We start from the raw sequence: 22,848 nt of genomic DNA, 5'->3' as shown, positions 1-22,848 counted from the left end.
CCCAGTGTTTCTAAATCTTTGTTTCAGTGCCCATTTGAACTACAGTTATTGCTTGGCCAGACCTTTTTGGGGAAAGAGTGCTTCTGTATATTTATTTGGGGTGCCTGTCTGCAATCTGCATGTGCTGTGGGAGCTGGTGCCAGAAAACCATTTAGGTTTATTTTAAACAAAAGGGACAGTGACACAGGGGCTCCAGAAGCACTACAGGTAAGGGAAAACATGTATTTTTAAAATGCCATTCAGGAAAAAGAATCTCTGTGCAAACAAACATATTGGTTAGTGTCCTGTAGCTTTAGGGCTCATTCCCTCTGAGAAGCACTGTTACCCTCAATATTTAAAATTAAACATTTATTTGAGCATATTAATAATCAGAGCTGTTTCACTGAACGGGGTGCTCTGGAAATGGGGACATTCCCGTACTTGTCTCCTGTGGTACTGGGTGAAACAAGGGAATTAAGCTGTAGCAACTGGGCCTTCACTTTTTCCCAAAGAGTGTCTTGGATTATATGAAATAGGCTAAGCTCCCAGGAATTTAAGGAAAAGAGGGACACATCCAACCCTTGTCTTCCAGTATTAAGGTGGAAGAAAAGCTGCTGAAGGACAAGCATTGCTGCTGTAGAATGAAGAAAACAAAGGCATTTGAGAAAGAGTTGGGTAGTTCTAGATTCCTGTAAGAGCAAAGTGATAACCACAGCTGTTACTGACTGAGCTTGATACAACTTGTTTACACTGCTTTTTGTCTAGGTTTCAAGATGCTGAATTAATGTTCATACTTGGCAACATCACTGTGAGCTCCAGTAATGTAAGAAGAAAGAAAGGCTATTGCATGCTAAGACATAGAGAGGTGTTAAAGCTCTATAAGGATACAGCCATACCTGACTGTAATCAGAAATGTCTTTCCCCTTCCTTTAGGGTTAGGTGCACTGAAGTAAAAATCAAATTATTTAATCTAGAACTAGTGGAGGTCAGAGTAAGATCACCTCTCCTTCAGGCTGAATGTTTTCCTGGTTTCTACAGAAACAGAATAACAAATCGTGAAGAATCTCCTAACTCAGACTGTAATTCAGTTTTCTATTCAAGCTCTTCAGTACTGATCTGTCTTGATGCTTGACACCACTGTTGTGTTTCTTTAAAATGCCATTTGCCTCTTTGAAGGCACTTGCCTATAAAAGGTAAATGCATGGTGAAAATTACTCCAACAGTGGAATGCATATTCTTTAAAGTAAGAAAAAGTAACTGTTTGTGCTTTCAGGGTAGAAAAGGACTATATATGTGCATGTGCTAAAAACATATCTTTGGTTTTACTTTATCTTCAAAATAATATAGTTGACTTTGCTACAGAAGCAGCTGGACAGATGCTGTGCATTCAAGCTGTAAATTTTCAATCATTTGCAAAAGGAATATGCACATAGAAAATTTACACATAGAGGTGTTGGCTATATTTCTGGCTTGAAAAGTTACTTCTAGAAGTCAACAAATTAGATAACCCAGAACAAACACAGCTCATGTCCCTTAAATACTATGTAAATTAACGCGTGCACTGCCTAATTCAGTTCCGATTCCTGATGACAACTTCAGAGAGAAATGCCATATTTATTTGCAGGGGCTATACAAACCTAGAGAAATGACTAACATTTTGAGTTGCTACTGACTGTGTAAAACTGATTTCAGCTTACAAAAGTTAAAGAGATACAAATACAGTGGAGGACAAGGCCTATCAGAAGCTCAGAACCCACTGAGGAAATGGAAAACACAATGCAAAAATTATTTCAGAAAAAAAAGCAGCAGACATCCAGATGAATATCCTTATTGGGGGAAAAATAAACAGCCAAGGCTCTCAAATATCTGACTAGATGGAAAGGCTTTGTGTCTTAGTATTATGAAAAGTATGCATGCTCCAAAACCACTCTGTGGCACCACTCCCTGCCTCTATCAGCTACTCTGCCAAACAAGTAATTGCTTTCCCTTATTTGTTGATTTTCCACCTACCATATCAACATATTACTGACTTCTCCCCTCACCCTTAATCAAACCTAACTCTCCTTCAATTTGTTAATTTTCTACTCCAAAAGGGCCCATAATTGTGTGGTGTCCTTCCCATCAACTGTCATCACCACATTGCCTGAAGCATTCATTTTTAACATTGGAAAACTGATATAAAGAAGGGGGTTGCTCAACATGATCTCAGCGTAAAGATAGAGCCTCTCCTCTTTCTGCCTATCAAAAGCTATTACTCAAAATAAACCTAGAAAGACAGGCTATTACTTTTGCTTACTGTTAGTTGTTTCTTCAGATGTAATGTCTACTTGATGCCATACTCTTCTGTATTACAAATATGAATGTTGGCTTAAGAGAGTTTTACCATGTTCTGTCAGAACATCACTACATTTGTGTGCCATGGCACTCTAAGTTCTTAGTTTAGCATGAAATAATTGAAAATTACTTTTAAGAACTAAGAAAAACAAAAGATTCTCTTTGGTAATAACTGCATTGTTTGTGTACTGGGAAATCATTAACAATAGAATTGCAAGTGTCCCAAGGTATCATAATATGGGAATAGGCCAGCATCTGACAATTTTTTGCATTTCATACCAGCTGTGCTGTATGTAAAATAGAATTGTTCTGGGGGAAGGAAAATTTTGAAAGATAAAATACACAAATCTGGTGAAAGACTGACATTACCATTTCAGCTGTTATTCAGCCCAATCTAGTTAAACATGTACCTGCTTGCTGCAGTGTGGTTGGACAAGATGACCTCCAAGGGTCCCTTCCAACCCAATACATTCTATGATTGTAACTATAACAAAATCCCCCCTATCTGTTCAGGATCCATGTCTTTTTTCCAGAGGAGCAATGTAGGTTTGATCTGTCTGTGTGCATGGATGTGCATGTTTGTATTTGCATATTTTGTGGTATAAGGCAGTTAAATTAGATGATAGATTCCATTGTAACTCTGTATTTACCCTTTTTGAGGGTCATTTCAATTCCCACTGACATTACTGGAAGATGTTATTTAAATTTAATAGTTTGGGGTTTTTTTCTTACCATACTAGATTATATCTGCATGCCTAATCTGTTCAAAAATTACATTAGTTGATAGCTTCAAATTACACCTATTTTGAGCAAATGAATTTGAGATACACAAAAGCTAGCAGCAGCTCCTGCAAAACTGTCAGCTCCACTCAGGGCTGGTGAGCATTCACCTTCATGCTTGTTTACAAGTAGCACTTACAGCAATAGACACTTGGATGGCAAGTGGAACTCGAAAAACACTAATGATAGAGGTGTAGGGGCTCTGCAATGATTTATGAATCCTCTGTGGAACTCTTGTGCTAAAAAAAAAAAATAATCAGTGGATGATTGTAGATAACCCAGAGTATTCCTTAGGATTTTAATAATGGTGATGAAACCTCCCAGTTTCTTTTCTAAATTTTTGCCTGGTGACAATTTATGATCTCTGCTAATTGCATAACTTTTTGTAAACCACTGGCAAGCCCTAGTGCATGAAAATTTCACTTGTAGTCTTTCTTCTGTGCAGAATATGGTCTTGTATTAAAAAAATACATTTAAAAAATGAGATTTTAGAGTATTTGATAATAGAGATACAAACTATTAGAACTAGGGAATGGATTACAGAGAAATCTCTCTCTCTTCCAAATTTTGTAGTGCTTTAGAAGTTTTTAATTTGTAGACTTCTGGAAAGAGTACCATTAAAAGTATTTTGTAATGGGTAAATGTACCCTGAGCTCCCAGTGTGCACATTCCTGCTTCATTGCTCTGTTCCTCTGCTTATTATTTTTCCTATACAACACTTCAACTCTTCTTTCCTGTCCTCCCTTCTCAATGGTTATCATCACACCATACTGAGTTTTTCTCATGCTGCTTTTTAACAGAAGGAAACTAGGGATGGAACAATGATAAAAGAGACTTCTGTGTGGGTGTCCAAAAACTGTACAGCAGCACCTATGCATTCACTTCACCTTTTAGTATTACCAAGGGTAAAATAAAACTAGTTCTGACTTATTTCCACTCTGTCAGAAGCAGCTCCCAGTCTGAAAAAAAATGACCGAGTTCTTCTTATCGTAGTTGCAGCCTCTGACACCTGACCGTCATTATAACTTGCTCAGTCTTTATGCTACTAACTGAAGGATTGTTAGCTTTTCAAACAAAATAAAATTCCAACACTTCAAGGACAGTGCTAACATCCTCTGAATTAGGCATCTCTTTTAAAAGCATGGGATAAATGTGATGCAAAAAGCCATGTTCACCTTTTTGTGGCTTACCTTCATGTTTTTAATTTAAAAATAAATAAATAAAATATTTCTCTATTGCAGGTGATAATATATGGATGATTTGTCCACTTCCTAAATAATGATTGTGTTCCATTTCCAGGGCTAGGTGATTAACGGGTTATAAAGCCAGAAGTGACAGCTGTGGCTATGTAATGCAATTTTTCGTCCCCAGACGTTCTTGAGTGAATTCCTATTTGAATGTGAATGTATTACTATTTCTCTTTCTAGGAACAATCTTTACATTTTTTGAATCATGGGGAATCCATTGCAAATTATGATTAATTATAAGTAAAGAAATTGGGGTGAGAATAAAATTTGCTTACTTTTTTTTATGATCTCCCCTTATTCATTTGGGCTGTCACTTTAATCAGAACACCTGCAAAGACCAGCAGTGTCCTTGGGGATGAATAAGTCCATAGAAGGCAGTGCCAGGCTGAATGACTTCACGCTCACCTAAAATTCTAGTTAGCTGCACTCTCCTTGATGCTTGCCCCAGTAGATGTGAGGAAGTAGATATGCACTTTCTTTTTTAACTCAATACATGGTATTACCAAAACTCCTGTTTATGATCATGGACCAGTAATCATAGCAACATTCAACAACTCCAACAACTTTTCTGAGAGGCTCCTTGCGTTGGCAGGATTTTTTGGGTGCTTGTTTAGAAACACTAACCGTTTTCTCTCTGATGGCAGCAAGTACGACCTGGTTTCCCTAGACAATTACTTGCAATGCAGAAGACCTAGAAAATATTTTCCAGCATTTTTATATGTAACACTGTGCCAGCATCAAATCCTCCAATGCAGTAATGTTTGTGTGAAGCTGGGATAAACTTTCAAAATATTAATCATTATGCAAGTCATATTTTTCTAAAACATAATAGGTATAAAAAGAATCAAGTTATAGTAAGGTACGTGACTTCTACCAGTCATTTATTTCCTGAATCATAATGTCAGAGCAAAGCAAAACTATCTGAAACTCAACTAAAATGAACCCCTGGAGACATCAGAGAACTGCTCTTGTTCCTCCATTAATCCTTGGGGTGTGCTCCCCCAAACAAGGTGGGAGCAGAACAGCATGCAGTGCACCCACAGTGTGTTGGTGTGGTAAATTCACATTCAAATTATGCTATATTACCAATTTGTCCCACAGAAGCTGAGGAAAGTAGATAGCAAAATTCTCTCGTGCTTTTCTTTGTCAATGGGAAATAAATCTTGGGAGCAGGACCATTTGTAGAAATGATGTGGAGATTGCTGCTGCACAGCTTCCACATGTGTGTGTCGGGACAGAGAAGGACTTTACTGGATTCTTACCAAGCATAGCCCACAAATATACTTCAGAAGGGTTTCTGAATCTCCTTGGCTCAGAGATTTAGGCTGTCTTCTTGTTCTCTGAGGTCCTCCCTCACCTTTTCCTGCCTCAACAAAACAGAAGGTACAAAAATCCCATTAGTGCCTCCTTGAAGGAAACACTGTAGAGTTCAGACCTCAACCCCCCCTGACCTCTCAGGGAAGAGTACTTCTTCCTGCATCACTGGGGTAAAGATTAACTATATTATTAACCAAATTGATATAATGTGTCCTGTGTATTGCAAATGTTTTTAGTGCCACATTTAATCCGTTTCTCTATAAAACATAAGCCTTGACTATGATTAAACTGAGCCATCCATAAAAACACCAGCAGATAATAGTTGCAAAGAGATGTATTTTGAAGCGAGTATGGATTTATTTTCACTAGAGAATGCAATCTATTGATTCAGACATGTCTGCTAAAAAGATGAAGTTTTCTGCTCTTTCTTCTTTGTGGTTGAAGTTGCTTAAGTACCTTTTCTGTTTTATTCAAGCCTCCAATAATTACCAAAGGATTTAATTTTAAAATGTTTAGCAATGCAGTGAAGTACAGAACTCATGCAGTTACTTAGTTTCTCTCAAAAATAATTTCTCTGTGAATGCTACCTTGCCTTCCTGCAGCTCAGGGTATTAGAATTCTCATTTTGTGAGGGGAAAACGGAGTCCATGTGCAAGCTTCAAATAATTCATTTTCTCTGGCTGACAATATAGGCTTTCATTACAAAAGCCAGATTTTTCACAGTACTGAAGCACAGCTGGTGTTCTTTGAGTGAAGGAAGTTGATGTTTCAAATTCTTTGAAGGTTCAGAACAGTTTGAGATTGATCATGTGTTTTTTCATGGTAAACTGGATTATTCACAGGAAGGCTACTAATGAGAAAGCAAGCTTGTCATGTCTCCAAGTGTGGTGTGACCTACACAGTGACAATTAGACACAACTTGAATTGAGTGGGTTTTACGCATACCCACAAACATCATACTACGTGTGTCTTCCCTAGCATATCTAGTGAAACATGTACTTTTTTTTTTAACCAAGAAATGGCAGGGGGAGACTTTATCCCCCAGATTCCTGAGACACAGACCAGTGCAGAAGCATTCAGGGATCAATACTCTTATTTTTTAATCAACAAGAAAATTTCAAAGCTGCTCTTTGTACATGGACAATAAATTGCCCAACAGTAGCCCAGCAGCTTCATTTTAGGCACATCCTTCCACAAGCCTCAGTTTTGACAGAAGTTCCTAACAGATACATGCACTGAAAAGCAACAGAACTCCTCAAAAATAGATAAATGTCTGCCCAGACAGATGGACAGCTGTGCTGCATCACATCAGGAACTTCTGAGTGGCCCTCAGGGTCAGAGCCAACAACTCCATTTCTAGAACAAACCAGGAAACTCCATGTATTGATAATTATAGCAGGTTTAGCAACATTGGAAATGAACTTTAGGACCAAGCTAATCATAAAGCCTAGCAGCCTTAAAGATTTAAATCTGGATTAATACCAATTAAGATTTGAGCACTTGGACAGGTGTTGTTGGCAGCAAGCTTTCCACAATGGTTGCTGTTTTCTGCTATGCTCTGGCTTCCCACAAGTTTCCATATTTTTTCATTTACACAGAATCATTCTTTGGTGTTCTTTCCATAGTTTTGAACAATTTCTGACATCTACCACTCAAAATAACTATTCTTGGGCTGATACTTGCTTCCGAGTTTACTTTGAGGTGCTGATGGAAAATTCCATAAGCAAATTCCATTACCAGTGACAGGACAGCTTAAGTAACACATACATAAGTGATCACGAGTCATAACGAAAAGAGTGATACTGATTTTGCCATGGTGGGTGCTAAGTAAACAATTCAGGGTCTCTCTAAAATGAATTCATTAAGTATCCTGCTCTATTCTTAGCTACATGAAAATCAACTTTGTATCTGAAATGTTGGCTTCTGCAACAAGTTCCCAGTAGGATCCAGACTCTCCAAAGCTTTTTCTTGTCTATTGTTTTTACCATGAGACAGGAAGGTATTAGCAAGACACCTGGAATGGTCTTGGACATGAAAGAAAGAGCCCATTAGTATAGTACTTTTCACCCCGAGATTCATGCTGCATCCTACACTCATTACACTTAAGGTGCAGAATGATTGAAAACAGTGACTCTTAAACCAGGAGGCATGCACTGAATGACAGCCATCTGATGTGCCTGTTATTTACGTGCTCCTGTAATCTAAGGTTACAGTATTCCTTTTATCCATGCTAATGTACCTGGCCTCAATCCAAGAAATAAGGGGGGGGGGGGGGGGGGGGGGGGGGGGAGAGGGGGAAAAGACAACAAATCCAGAGTTTTGCTCAGCTACTGGAAGAAATTGTACACACATACATATCACAAAAAAAATTGGTTTCAGTCAATTCAGAAGCTGCTGAAAATTTTTCACTTGCAAATCAAGGAGTTAATTATGCTAATTACTGAAAAGTGGCAATAAACACATTTTTTTATCCCTACATTGTCATTTTTTTCAACCATCCAATGATTGAAAGAGTGATATGCATTACTAGTTTCTGCTTTGAAACTTCATTCTCTGAGAGCAAGTCAGTTTTCCTGTAGCTTCCATTTCTGACAGGCTATTAAAAACAGGCAAAACAGCTTACCAAATTAGTTTAGTTTTCAAGCAAAATGAAAATTATTCACACCTAAAGCAACAGGCAAGGCACGGAAGTGTAGAAGCGTTCCTATCCAGAAGTCTTGGGGTGAGAAGTCATATTACACATTGACGTTCAACCAAGTACTAAGCAATGTCTAATAGACAACTTTTTTTTTTTTTTTTTTAAACAGTTTGATGCAGACAGAGATGAAGAAGAAGTGTTCTTTGACATAAGTTCAGCAGTTGACAATAAACTATTTGCAAACAAAGAGGCTACAGCAGGTGAGTTAATGTAAGATTTTCAAAACCCATATTTTTTACACTGCATTTGACATTGGGGGAAAATACCTTTCACATCTCTACCTGAGGAACATGAATGTACTGTAGCGAAGTCTTGACTGACCTCAAACATTTCCACAACCATGGGCAAATAAAATCTCTTTACACTTCAGAAGTTCATCCAGCCCACCTAACATCTTGTTTATCTACAAGCTCACCTTAAAATACTATGGATAGTTGACTTAACAATTCTACTATTAATACAAAACACTTCATGAGTTGATTCATTCCTGTCAGCTATTTCAGTTCCAGATGATACCTCAGTATTCACCACTGATTAATGGTCATACTTCCTCCCTAATAATTGGTACTAATTCTGAAATTGTGTGTGAATGTAACTCAGACATTTGAGGATTTTATTTATTTATATATTTAATATTACTGGTTACTGTAGCTTGAATTTCTTCAAAGAGAGAGCCTTTGAGGGACAAAGGACTGCAGAGGAATCAAGGCTAAAAATCAAAGCAATGAAAATCCATAACATCTGCCAGAAAAAAATTTGCTTGAGGGGAACAGGAAAGTGTTCCTTGGTAACCTCATAACTTTCCCCTTTTATAGATGGTATCTCTGGCTGCCTTCCTAGTAGACCATGAGGATTACATAGGTTCATTAGGTCACGAATGTTTTGTGACACAGAACACACAGAAAAAAAATGAAAATACTAGGTGAAATATTTTCCTGCAAAATTTACTAGCTTTAGTAATATGAAGACTAGCAGATTTGTACAGTAGAGAAGATGGTGTATCTGATTTCTTCTCTCTTCAAGGGAAAACTCATCTGCCATAAAGCATTAGGGTAGGCTTCAGTTATCTGTAATTGTGAGCAATCACCTGGGGGCTTCCAAGGAAGGAGGAAATGATGAAGCACAGTGAAATCTAGTAGTAGCAATACACCTGTCATCAATTCTTTGACAGAGGGGGGATTACTTTTTTCCTATTAGCAAGACATTTGCAGAAAGCAGCGCTTATGACAGATTAGATCATATTCTGAAGATTCCAAAGCGAGGGCCAAGCTAGCTAGCATACAAAAGCCACCTGCAAAGCTATTTTTGTAATGTTCAAAACAAGATTAAATGAATTACCAAGGTGGGAGTGAATAGGGGTGGGGCAGGGGTGTGGGTTTGAGAATGATAAAAAGTGCATTAGCTCAAACAACAGGCTTCTAATGGTCAACTTTTCACATAAGCACACAAGAACAAAGACTAAGCTTTTTCTATTAAGTGGCATAGTTACATCTTTTGAGCTTATTGATTCTAAACATAAAATAACATTTGCAGTATATAGCATTGTAATGATAATTACCTGTGGATTCCCTAATTAAGTGAGCTAACTACTGAAGAAGAGGAAAGAGGTGTCATAAGGTGCTAGCTCTGACAAAGAGACTTACAAAAGCTAAACAATTTGTACAAATTTGTACAGTTAGGTCCTTGAAAATCTAACCTACTTACTAAATTCCTCACCAAAATAATTGTAGAGCTGCGAGCTTTATCAGTAGCCACACCATGATTGTCTAATTGGTCTAACCTGAGCACCAATAATAGTAAAGAGATTTGAAATAGGATTTCTAGAGGTCCTATGAGGCCAACTATTTCTAAAAGTCTCAATTCCAGCATTGCCTTGATCTCACTTTTTGTCGTTTAACCTTATTAGTGATGTTGCAATATATTTTGTTTCCTAGTGGCTAAGATAAACAGAGTATTTCTAATATTTTCATGCCTCCACATCAGTCTAATTTAGATGTTAGATAACACCTGTAAAATCCAGTTGCAGCAACATATGGAAAGAAAACAACTGAATGTTTTTATAGATTAAAATACAATTTTCTCATTGTTGCCTTCTACAATATATTAAGACTGTTGCTAAGAGCAACAACCTGTCATGAAATTCAATGGAGCATAGCTGCAATAACATTTGTATTAGAAGCATCTTACTGCAAGCACAATTAAAATGTAATTGTTCAAATGCTAGTCAGTCCTCCAGTAAATTATTTCTATTATATTCCATTCAAAATTTATCTTCTAAGCATTTGTCTTGCCCAAGTGCTTATAAGTAGCATGTATTAATTGAATTACTAGACAGTGCTTCAGAGAATGTTCCAAGACATATGATGTTTTTATTTTACTGAGCTTAAACATGCTGTTTAGAGAAGTAACATGCTTTACAGGGTAGTCTTAAATTCCTTTTAGGACAGTCAGTGTTGAATGGTTCAAACACTAGTTGTTAAAATATGAGTTTGGACATATTTGAGCCAAGGAGCCATACTGAATAGAACTGCTACCAGGATTTGGAATAACAGATTTAAACGAGGACTTGAAATACATTAGCCGATATGCCAAAACACAAGTGGTCCAAGGAGCAGACTTAATTAACTCATGTGATGAGGTATAGCTATCTTGTTATGGGAAGATAAATCAGAACTATTTAGTTTTGTTGTATAAATAAGTGTAGTGAACTGTGCAAAAGCAATTTTTGACAATTCGTACTTCAGGGTGCACACGCTTTTGGAGAAAGCGACACGCACCCAGGCTCAGAACACTGAAATATTTTGTAGTACCAGAGACATTTACAGCCATGATGCTCCTGTGTTCTAGAGTGCATTTCTGTGGCAGGAATTGCAAGCTGACATGTAACAGCTCTCAGCTTTCCATGACCAGTCCTATGCAATTAATCTTAGGAGGACAAAACCAACCAAACAAAAAAAGGCATGAAATATAGCATAACATTTAAAATTACAGCTTCATGGTGAGAGAAGCAACTGAGCACAGCCCCACACCCCAGAAGAGTCATTTTCCCTGACTGCTAGACCTGGTAGTAGTGGCTCCTGGCTCCTGTCAGCACGTCCTTGTACAACTGCAACCACACATTAACTCAACTTGTCCCTCACTGGATCCTCTTGGGTTCCTAGTGAGACTTTATGAATGATGCCTTCAGTATCAAGATACAAAGCCTAGTAAAAATGAAAATGGAATGCATTGTAGCTGATCTGCTGTTTCTTTTTAAGGCAGCCTGCACTTCCCTGGGGAGCTGATTATTCACTTAATAGAGATTTAATTAAAAAAAAAAAAACCCAAATGATTTATCTTTTAATTATGCAGTGATGTACCAAATAAAACCCTAAAGAAAAAAACCAGAGCACATAAAAATGACCAGGTGTCCTCTACCTCAACTTTATGCATGCACTGAAATTGAGGAAGTGTATTCTAAGTCACAAGATCAGGTGCTTGCAAGCTATTTCTCCATGGCAGTAAAGCTTTCACACACGTTCTTAATTTTGGTTGGTTGGTGCTTTGTTTGGTTGTTTGTTTTTTCTGTAAGCTGTTATATTTCCTCTTTTGAAATTGACACAGTTATTCAGATTGTTTGCCATAGGAAAGGCTCTAAGTTAACCAGGAGCTGAGATCATTTGATGGAATGGGGGCATCCCTTGAAAACAAATTCAGAAAACAATTGAGACAGTGGAAAACAAATTAGGGTTTTTACAGCCTGGTTCTCTGGGGAAAACCCAATGCAATTTGCTCAGAAAAGGCAATGAAACTTAGGATCAGTTGTTTTGTTATTGGAGCACAAGACATGCAGCCTGCAGATTCTCTGAAAGCAGCAGGATGGGTCTGCTTCCAAATGCTTTAACCAGTCCTGCTCTTTTCCTTAAGCCAACATTTCATGTTTCTGCCTTGACAGCTAAATGTTGCCACAAGTTTTACACACTATGTTGCCAACTAAAATTTATGCTTAGAATACCTGATCTGTGTTTTGAATTATCCACACTTTCTACCATTCTTCTCTTGGCTCTGTCAGTAGCTTTGCCTATCACTGGGATCACTGATTACCAGCATGCTGAAAAGTGGTGATCTGGTACGCTTACGCCACCACGCATACTAGTGGATTAGTTAGTGGGCCTGTTGTCCTCATCTAGAAGACCTGTTTCAGCAAGATTTAATCCAAAAGCCAGCAAAATATGCTCCCTACAACAAACTGTGCTGCAGGATAGCAAACTACTCATTCTGCTCTTATATGTCCCCTCACAACTTTGTCTTGTCCTGACAGTTGCTATTTGCTTCAATTTATTTCTGGTAGGTTTGTCCTTAGGTAATTTGAGAAGAATAGAGAAGTCTGTTTACTGTGCAGTTATAGATGGTTAGGGATTATGTTAGTTTTCATTGAGCTGATAAAGAAAGGAAAATAAATTTTCCTGAATATACCCTAGGAAGGAGTTACACTTCCCCAAGGAAGCTGGTATTCTAGTTATAGAAAAAAAGGCATCTTAAGATGTTTGACCATATAAAAATTGTATAACTATTATGGCTTTTATCACTTAGGATATACTATGCATGAGATTTCATTTTCAGCCTGACCTTTACATTAAAGATTGTGGCACCATATTTCATACTTACGTTTCTAGCTAAGGATATGTTCTGCTCTTTGTAGCAAAGTGACAGTTAATCAAAATACTTGCACACAAATGGCTGTAAAAGTTATTAATGTGTCACCGTAGGCCAGTGCTTGTGACTGAGGCTTTAGTTAAAATACATTATCAGTAATGACATGGTGTTTGGAGTGAAATATTAGCTAAATAAAATACATCTTAAAAATTAAGTATCTCAGCAGTTGTGAGTCTATGTGGTATCTTTCACAGACTTTTTCAAACACAAGTGTACATGCTAGAGATCATGTTGCATATATATATATATGGCATTCTATGGGAAAAAGTGTAACCCCTTTCTGTTATTTTTTTAAAATAGCAATCTGCCAAAGTATACATGAATAGTGGGAGGTAGGGGGCAGGGGAATGATCCCCAAACACCAGTAAGTGGGTAGACCTGTGCTAGATTCTATGGTCCTGCTCTGGCAGGGGGGTTGATCTCTGGAGGTCCCTTCCAACCCCTAACATCCTACGATCCTGTGGTCCAAGCATGTCACCGATCTCTCTTATGTACTCCAAAGAACTGCATCAAAGATTAATTTGGCAGCAATTGTAATATTAATTGCAAACTTAGACACCTTGGAATTAACATCTCTAGCAGGCAATTAGGTTTTAGTTGTCATGACATTCAGTTCTTCTACTCTCTTTTCTCTCTTACTGATACTTAGATTACCACCTACATGGATTATCAGTAAGTAAATTTCAAAAGCAAACAAAACCAGATAATATGTAAATTCAAATGACACAAATTGAACTGCAAAATCTGTTATTGATTGAGCTTGTTACAGAAATCCAACCATACAAATATTTCTGATAGAGAGATAATAATTCTAGGCCAACAGTAGTTTTAAAACTGTATATCGTCTAGCACTTGCAAGAACATCATACCAGGTAAAGAGAGAGAGACATGAAACCCAGAAAGGAGTGAATTCTATTCTCTTCCTCATCAATGATCTTGTCTGACTCAGGACATGCAAACACAAACCAATACCATTCACCTGGGTGCCCTAGCGTAACTTAGTGGTTCCTTGCATCCCAGTTTTTGTATACAGTCATTGGAAATATCTATCACATAAAGTGAAAATCTCCAATCTATTTCTGAAATGTAATTTTCTTTCCTATTTTAGGGTCAAATGAACTTGATTGCAGTCTGATTATGGACTCTGGAGATACTGTTTATACAGAATTTGACTTTGAGGACCAGGTAATTTTATGTATTGATATATGATCTCCCTCTGGACAGTTTTCTAGTTTATGGGTGCACTGGGCTATACAATTTGTCTGAATAAGGTGGTGGAACTTTAAGGGTACCTGAACCAAAGGATTTGCAATTCATGATACACAAGGTTACTTTCTGGTTATGAGGAAATAATTGTGGTAATTAAGAGCCCATGTCTTCCATTACTGTACACTGCTGCATCTCCTCCACAAATTTTAAAATGTCAGTGAATGTGGCAAATAAAATTGTTGGAATACACCATAAATCTACAGTATGTTTAAGAAGAAGGTGTAGAGTATTTTTCAAGAGAGAGACATGAAAATACAAAGTGTGAGATGTAACTAAAACCAAATCTGTCTCTCCTTGAAAAAAAGAAAACTGTTTTAAAGAATAAATCAACAAGGAATGCTTACAGTGTGTTGAAATCAGCCTAATGATACTGTTCTATCCACATCTAAAAAACAAATTTTGATAATGTTTACTTGTACACAGGAAGAAATAAGGATAGAAAAGGGCAAAATGTTGTATACAACTTTCCCCTCTAATCACATCAGCACTAGTAAAGCCACATCTGGAGCACTGTGTTCTTGGCTTACTGGTACAACATATAGAGCTACTTAAGAGAGTCCAGCAAAGGGTCACTAGGATGATCAAGAGGCTGGGCCATCTCTCCTACAAGGGAAAGCTGAGAGAGCTGGGAGTATTCAGCCTGGAAAAGAAAGGCTCAGCGAGATCTTGTCGAAGCATATGGAAATCTGAAGGAAAGGCACAAAGAAGGTGGAACCAGGCTCTTTTCAGTGGTGCCCAGTGACAGGACAAGAGGCAAAGGGCACAAACTGAAACACAGGAGGTTCCTGTGGCTTTGCTATTGTGCTAAGCATTATCATTCTTGTTACCATGCTGTGAATAAGCATTAAGAGAATCATAATTTAAAAAAACCTCACTATTATTGGTGCTGTGGGTTAGTTGTTTGGGTGGTGTTGGATTGGTTGATGGGTTGGACGCGATGATCTTGAAGGTCTCTTCCAACCTGGTTTATTTTATGTATATTCTATTCAAGCCATATGCCATACCACCATACTTAAGGGTCGTGGTTTTGTATGGTTTTTTCCTTCTGCCATTCACTTTTGTATGACTTGACTTGTATTATCTTCACAAATACCATAAACATTTCTCTAGATCTGGCAAAGAACGTTATTTTGTGCTTCTGTTATCATTCAGCAAAATACAGTTGAGTGTTCTCACCTCTTTCTTCATCATTCACAAAAGACAACCTTTTCTTAGCTTTTTTTCTTTTAAAGCTAATGACAAAAATCAGGGTGAACAAAACTGAATTTTCATTCACAATCATCTGCTCTTTCACAGTATTCAATGCTCACTTTGTCCTCACCTGCAACACCTGCTGTGGCCTAGTGCCCTTTTTATTTAATTTATGATCTTACAGTTCTTTTAGGCTCTTTTGGCTTTTTTTTTTTCCCATTTTGTTTTATGGGTTTTATGGTTTTGTTTGGGTTGAGATTTTTTTGTGTGGGTTTGGGGGTTTTGTTTGTTTGGGAGTTTGTGGTTTTGTTTGTTTGTTTGTAAGGAGACAGCTCACCAGTCTCTCCAAATTGCATTTTAAATGCCATTCTTTCATACATACTTCTTAAAACATTCTCTGCTCCAGGAAACTCTCTTAAATTTCTCATCATCTTTAGCTTGACTATGCTACTACTTAATTGTAGAGTTTAGAACTTTGTGCTCTTTAAAGCAGAGTTCATATTTATAACATGCTTGGATTATGTTGTATGTTAAATTTTGCATTTTAATTACATTCTAAATATATTCTTTTGGCAGAGTACAACCATCAAAGAAATAGTATTATTGGTTCCTGATGTTTGAAATGCTTTTCAAATAATAAGCACAAGGTTTATAGATGCAAAATAAAACTAACAGAAATAAGTAGATTAAAATTACACCAATTTATAATTTTAAACTATATGATTCACTGATAATACTTTGCACAGTCCATAAAATCACCAACTGTAGTTTTGAATGATGTTGCGTGTGAATCTTGCATGAGAATGAACAAGAAGTCTGTGATGGAACCTTATTGTCACTGCCACTAATAAATATTCTTCAAGCCAGATGTGGTAGTTAACAGTTAGTTCTCTCATTATTTTGCCAAACCAACACACTGCCATTCTGGCAAGAGTGCACTTCTGTTATCAAACAGAGAAGGAGGAAAACAGTGCTAAAACCCCTTCAAAGAGAGGTAGATAAATATGAAGAGACTGACAATGATCATCTTCAACTGCAAGGTGATATTTTTCATGCTTATTACTGAAATAAAAAAAAAATATATAAATATTACCATTATTAGTGAATTCTTTAATAGCCATTCATTTGAGATGCCTTATACAAATAATAAAAAACCACACACACAAAAACAAACAGCAAAACAAAATTTAGGTGGTAAAGACGTTTGTTGAATTGCTGGAAGGAAGTGTTCTATATAGGAGCAAAGAAGGGAGCAGAGATTACCATAAAGTCATAATACCATCTAGCTACCCAGTCTGAAGAACAAAATTAGGAATTACTCTCAGGAGAGAAGAGGAGATCGATATCTCAGGAGTAAGGAATTGCTTGCATTCAAAAGTTGAGCTCATTTTTACTGGAGCAGAGATTTAATACTCTGGTGATTTACCACATGCTGTTTATGAAATGTGTGAAGCACCAACAACCTTTACTCAAAGAATCTCAAGTGGAAAAGGAACTCGTGTCTGGATACAAATGTGTCATGCAGTGATGTTATTGCATAGGAAATCTGTCATGAGAATGTGGGGGATGAGAAGGCTTGTTTCTAAGCAACCTTACACAGCTGAGCTACTAAAAATGGCTGAATTTTTAGCAGAACATCTTGGTAGTCTCTGAACAAGAGGTGTTGGAGGTCAGAGCAGTACATAACGTGTACTAAAGACAAAGCCACAGCTGGAGATGAGTATCATTTGGCACAGCTGAAATGGACATACACAGATACCTTTGAATGTCACCATTCTTGGAATGAGCCAGGAAAACCTGCAGTGCAAACTAAGCCAACAAAGAAGTTATCAGAGTTCTTCAGATGTACACTACTCATTCCAGAGGAACCTCTTACTGGCAGGCAGGAAAAAGGATAATGAGTGGTGTGGTCCCAACTGCCACTGTAGCCATCAGCTCTTCTAGGAGTACTCCAAAAGGCAGTGAAATGCCTTGAGAAACATTTGGAACCTATTGTTCAAACAGAAGCAATACTAATGCAGGTTAAGATCTGGCTCTTCAAGAGAAAAACACAGGGGAAATGGAATTCAAATTAACTCAGAAATAGCTTGAGCTTTGTGTTACACGTTTGGTAAATTAACATTCAATTAAATTCATGTAACTAGAGTAAAGACAAGATGATTGTTTTCTACTGGCTATGCATGAATGCTTCAAGAACAGAACACTTGTAATCACAAGGCCCTGCAGCACTGAAAGGCAAGAGGCAAACACCCACTTTTGGAAATAATTTTTTTCTTCAAATCACTAATAACTATTTTTCTGCTCTTTCTCAGATCTGTGGCTGTCAGACCCTGTATTACAGAAAGAATAATCTAGGTTTTTAGAATGACTGCCCAAAATACATTCTTTCAAAAAAACCCAAAAAACCCACCCCTAAACATTAGACAGTGCCTCTCATCAAGAATGCCTTGTGGAAGAATCAGTGGGGTAGAAATCTCTATAGCCTTTTCTGGCTTAATGATTACACTACTCATGACTTGACTGAAAACCATTGTAAAACTGATATTTTCATCCATATAAAAGTGTCAGGAATACGTTTCTGGCCATGCATTTTTGGGTGCAACAACATAGCTTCCAATGAGGGAAGACTTGTGTTTTAAAGAACATTCTCAGTTTGCAGAATTCACTGTCATGACTCGCGTCTGGTTTAATAAGGATCGTCTTTTGCTTCTGGAACGCTCTCAAGTGTGATACAGGTTTTCACTGCTTAGTGCGTTCATTTATACTTGCCATTCAATTTCTCAACTGTGCCAAAGAGTCTTGTCAATATAATGCTGCTTATTTCCAGAAAGCAGGGAAGTTTTATATTTAAGAATTGGGGGTTTTAATTAGAAACCTGCCATTTGGCTTATTTCAAGTGCATTCAGGCCAAAAGGAAGTGTTGGAAAATTGGCAGTAGTGAATCTTATCCAAAAGTTGCATTAGAAAAGAGCATGCAATTATTTTCTTGTGAAAACAAGGCTTTCAAGACAGTCTTAGCTAAGTCTGGAGAATATTTATACTAATTATTTTTAAAAAGTTAAAACATGCAGGAAGATAACTGTGGAGTGAATATACTCCCGAATAAGTGCTTGTAGACAACTTCAGAATTCAGAAAAACATGAAAATCAGGGAACTTCAACTAAAACCCCTGAAAATATACTTAGTCTCTTTTAATGTTTGGAATGAGGAGTAGGAGAATTTTACATCGAGAAAGGAAGGAAATAGTTTTTTATGCCTCAAAGGAAGTTACCAGTTCATTGGTGATGCATTTCCATGTCCTTCAAGTGTCAGACTGCATTTAATTATGCATTTAGTTAAATGCAATGGCACATGCAAAGGAGAGACTGCCTTTTATTTGTCCCCAAGTATCAAAGACCTAAGAAAGCTACATGTAAAAAAAGACTGAAAGATAATAAAAGGTTTTCTGTTCAGAAGTGACAAGCAATCTATTGAATTAAGAAAACTGCATAACTCAATCTTTACTGCAAGTGCAGAATGTTTTATAATTAGAGAATGTGACAGCTCACTTGAAAAGCCACAAGCAAAACCAAAATTAAGTGGAGGTAAAAGGCCCTCAAAGAGACCTACTCTTATTCTAATGAGAGGAAACAAGCTCTTGGTTAAAAGTTGTTGCCATATAGTGACAATTCTTGGAGCTCACTGTCATTTCCCACCCTGAGCACATCCAGGCCTTAGGGAAGGAAAAGAAAACCTTTAAGATAATGAGTGAAAACCAGACTCTGTTGCTACCAAGGTTATAACAACATTTCTAGCCGGTCTTCATTATCATAGCTTGAAACCTAAATACTCAAGAAAGAAAATGAAAAGACCCTGCAGAAGTGGAACAAATATTCCTAAAACAAATGGGCAACACTCCATGGATTAAACCAAAGACAATTTCTCTCCATTTACTTCATTTCATATCAGTTATCACCATGTTTTCATTCCATTTTCTCTACATCAAAGATTCAATCCAAGTAATGTGTTTAACCCTTAAGACAGTACTCCAGGGCTTGACATTTCAGTACAATAAAGAACAAATGGAATATCTCCTTTAGTGGGAGAATTTTTCATTAGAACTTCTAAATTAGATCAACATTGAATAAATTATGAAAGGGGTCAGATCTAGTGTAATCACATGCCTTCTCTTTACTTGAGAAGATAAGGAACTTCTGGTGTTACAGCAGCTTCATTCATATATGCTGTGCAGCATTAACTGTTTCAGGGCTTAGTGAAATAACCAAGAATATCCAGAAGACATTTGGGCTTTTAATGTTGAACATTTCTGCAGTATCAATTTGAACTACAAATTCTAGGTCTGCAAGGAAACTGATTAAAACAGTAGTATGCAATAGAAAAGAAAATGGACTCTAGGAAACTCAACATTCCTTCAACATTTGTTTTTCTTGAAGAGCACAAAAAGATGGAGTCCAATATACTGTAAGGATCTCTGCAAAAACATACAATGAATAAGCATCTAAAGAAATTAAAAAGCTGGAGAGGCGGGCTTAACTATAGAGAAAAGATGTTTAATAGAAATGTACTGAAGTCAATGAACAATCTGTTCGGTTCAAGTTGCCATGGAAACTATCCTATTAAATGCTTTAAAAAAAAAATCATTTCTAGAAACAAAGTACTACAGTTTGCCTGATACAAAGTGCTCCCTTAATAAGCTGAAACCAAGTTTATTTTGGTGCTTCTGTATCATTTTGTAAGCTTGAACAATTATTCTCTTTTTTCAAAGTCACCAGGCATGTGAAAGAAAGCCTACTGTTCTATTTTACCCCATGCAAACCATGGGGAAGTGGGCAAGAAAAATTGTTGTGTACTCAATCTGCGTTTTTTCTTCGGAAAAAACAGTGGTTTGCTTCATCTTTCAGAATGTTAGCAGAATTTACTTTGTGGGGGTACATATATTTGGTGGAGTCACCATCATTGGAGGTGTTTAGCAGGAGGGTTGATGGAGTGCTTGGTGCTATGGTTTAGTTGATTAGATGGTGTTGGATGATGTGTTGGATGCCATGATCTTGAAGATCTCTTCCAACCTGGTTTATTGTTGCAGAAAAAATATTAGAGGGGACTGAACTGCTAAGGTTAATGGAAGTCTTTGCATCCCTATTTTTCTCCTGATTTTGAACCAAAAATTGGCTGCCTGCACCTCTGGTGGGCAGTACAGGGCATGAGGGTGTAAACAAAAATGACAGCATCATTCTTCAAGGTGAGCAGCATTTATATTCTACTGACTACTTTCATGGTAACTTAGGAGGCTCCTCTCTGTGGCTCATGGAAAGCATCTGTAGAAAAAAAAAAATTACCATTTACAGTGTCTTACCCTCATTTTTCTGGGTAATAGCACTAGAACAGCATACCTCTTTTCTTCACCTGGCCCCTCTGCTGGCAAACCAAGGCATTACCCTTTCAGACACAAAGTACAACTTTACAGCTAAATTTATGACTTCTGGTTTACTTTTGCAATCCAGAGAGTCTACCTTTGGAAGCCAGAGAACCTGCATAATTGTTGGGGAATTTCAGGCTTCCCACAGAGTTGATGCAAATAGGATCCACATCAGAACATTTCATATTGCACCTAAAGCTGATAAAGAAGTGCAAGGTGTATTTTAAAGCCACCCCTTCTGCCTCCTTGGTTTAGAGACTTGACTTGTGACTGTGGATGGGTTTTGTTCACATAGTCCAGCACCTCTAAAGACACCTACCAAAGCCTTTTCTTAAAAATATTTGTGGCAGCAAATCCTATATTTTCGTGTACTGAAGAAGAAATAGCTTTTTATAAAACATAATAATATTTCTTAATCACTGTTCAAGTACACACTAGAGATTTTTGCTTGTATCTATTAAACTGCAGTGATTACAAGGATGCTATTGTAGTAAATGGGATACAAAACTACTCTTCAGCTAAAACATACTGAAGTGCAAGAGTGGCTTTTCTGGGTGCATTTGAAACACTTCAGATTTTTTTTCTTCCCTTAAATCCTGTATGTATTTTCAGGAAACCATATGTTTCCTATTTGGTGTCTTACTTTTTATGTATCCCGTGATTGTGCAGTCAGCTTCCGTCAATTTGGGCTTAAATACCAGTCATAAGGAGTGAGAAGTGACCTATTTTTAGCATTCCTTCACAGTAGTGCATCTCAGTGAACTGGTTCCTCCCATAGTTAAATTCTCTCTTAACAGAGATGTTCTTGAAAAATACTGTAAAAGTTCCTTATTGGAAGTTATAGAATGCAAATAGGTGTTTTAGTAAACCTAGAATATATTTGATCAAATGTTAAGACGAGAAGACCTTTTTAGAGGTAAATTTTGAGTGCAGCGATCAACTTTTATCATAATATCAATAAATTGTATTATCTGAGGCTACATGCTGGTCTTATTTTTACAACACCCTACTCTGTGCCAAGTTCTTTTTGGAAATCAAATTGAGACCGGCTTGAAGAAAAGCCTTTTTCATTGGAAGTTAAAAACAAACATACAAACATAAACCCACCACCAAACCACTAAATTCCAACTCTCAGAAGCCAATTTTAACAGTTCTGGGCGGAGAGATTCTTCATATAGTGCCCATGGTGCATGATTTGAGAGATTCATTCATTAGGATTGTCATTAGCAGTCTGAAAAAAAAGGGACCTAAGCAGTGCTGAGTTTGCAGTTCAAATGTACTTGAAGATCTCCTGCTCCATTTCTCTGCTGCAGTCACTTTATGTAACCAACCCCCCCAGGAGAATTTATACCAAGAAACAAATACTCCACAGTGAGGAAAATCATTTAAGAAATGATGGAGATTTACAGAAAAGAAGAATGCTGAAGGAGAAATAGTGATAACTTCTGGGAATAATTCTGTAGGCACTAGTAGGTTTCTATTAATATAGATCTATTGAAAAGTAACTCAATACTGTATGTGACAGCAGTGTTTTAAAATGAGCAATAGATAATAACTATGCACAGGCAACACGGATATGGAGTGTCTCACGTGTCCTTGTTTATATAATACGCATATGGAGTGTCTCACATGTCCTCAAAACACAAAGATATTTAAAAATCAAGCCCCAGTTCTTCTTCAAATTAGATATAACACTGTTTCCTCTAGTTCAGACTTTGAAATCTAATATAAAAGTTGCAAATGAAGTGGTTGGTTTACTAGAACACTCTTATATTGCTCTGATCACACTATCCTGCTGGGAAGGGTGTTCTTATTGCATAACCTGATTGGGGAATGTGCCCTTTAAAATTAATTTCTACACACACACCCCTGCATCCAGAAATAAATATAAAATTACATTAATTTTGCTTTCATTTTCATAC

General features: G+C 37.1%; 1 protein-coding gene across 1 annotated transcript in view; it reads left to right on the top strand.

The window, feature by feature from the left end:
- Positions 1–22,848, top strand: part of AK5 (adenylate kinase 5) — a 90,527-nt gene that overhangs the window by 39,182 nt on the left and 28,497 nt on the right. The window contains exons 7-8 of the mRNA XM_054165607.1: positions 8,465–8,555; positions 14,159–14,235. Of these exons, the coding sequence (XP_054021582.1) occupies positions 8,465–8,555; positions 14,159–14,235 (168 nt within the window). The remainder of the gene's footprint in view (positions 1–8,464; positions 8,556–14,158; positions 14,236–22,848) is intronic.

The sequence above is a fragment of the Dryobates pubescens genome, chromosome 11, assembly GCF_014839835.1.
Source record: "Dryobates pubescens isolate bDryPub1 chromosome 11, bDryPub1.pri, whole genome shotgun sequence".
Taxonomy (NCBI): domain Eukaryota; kingdom Metazoa; phylum Chordata; class Aves; order Piciformes; family Picidae; genus Dryobates; species Dryobates pubescens.
This window is presented reverse-complemented; position numbering and strand designations above follow the sequence as displayed.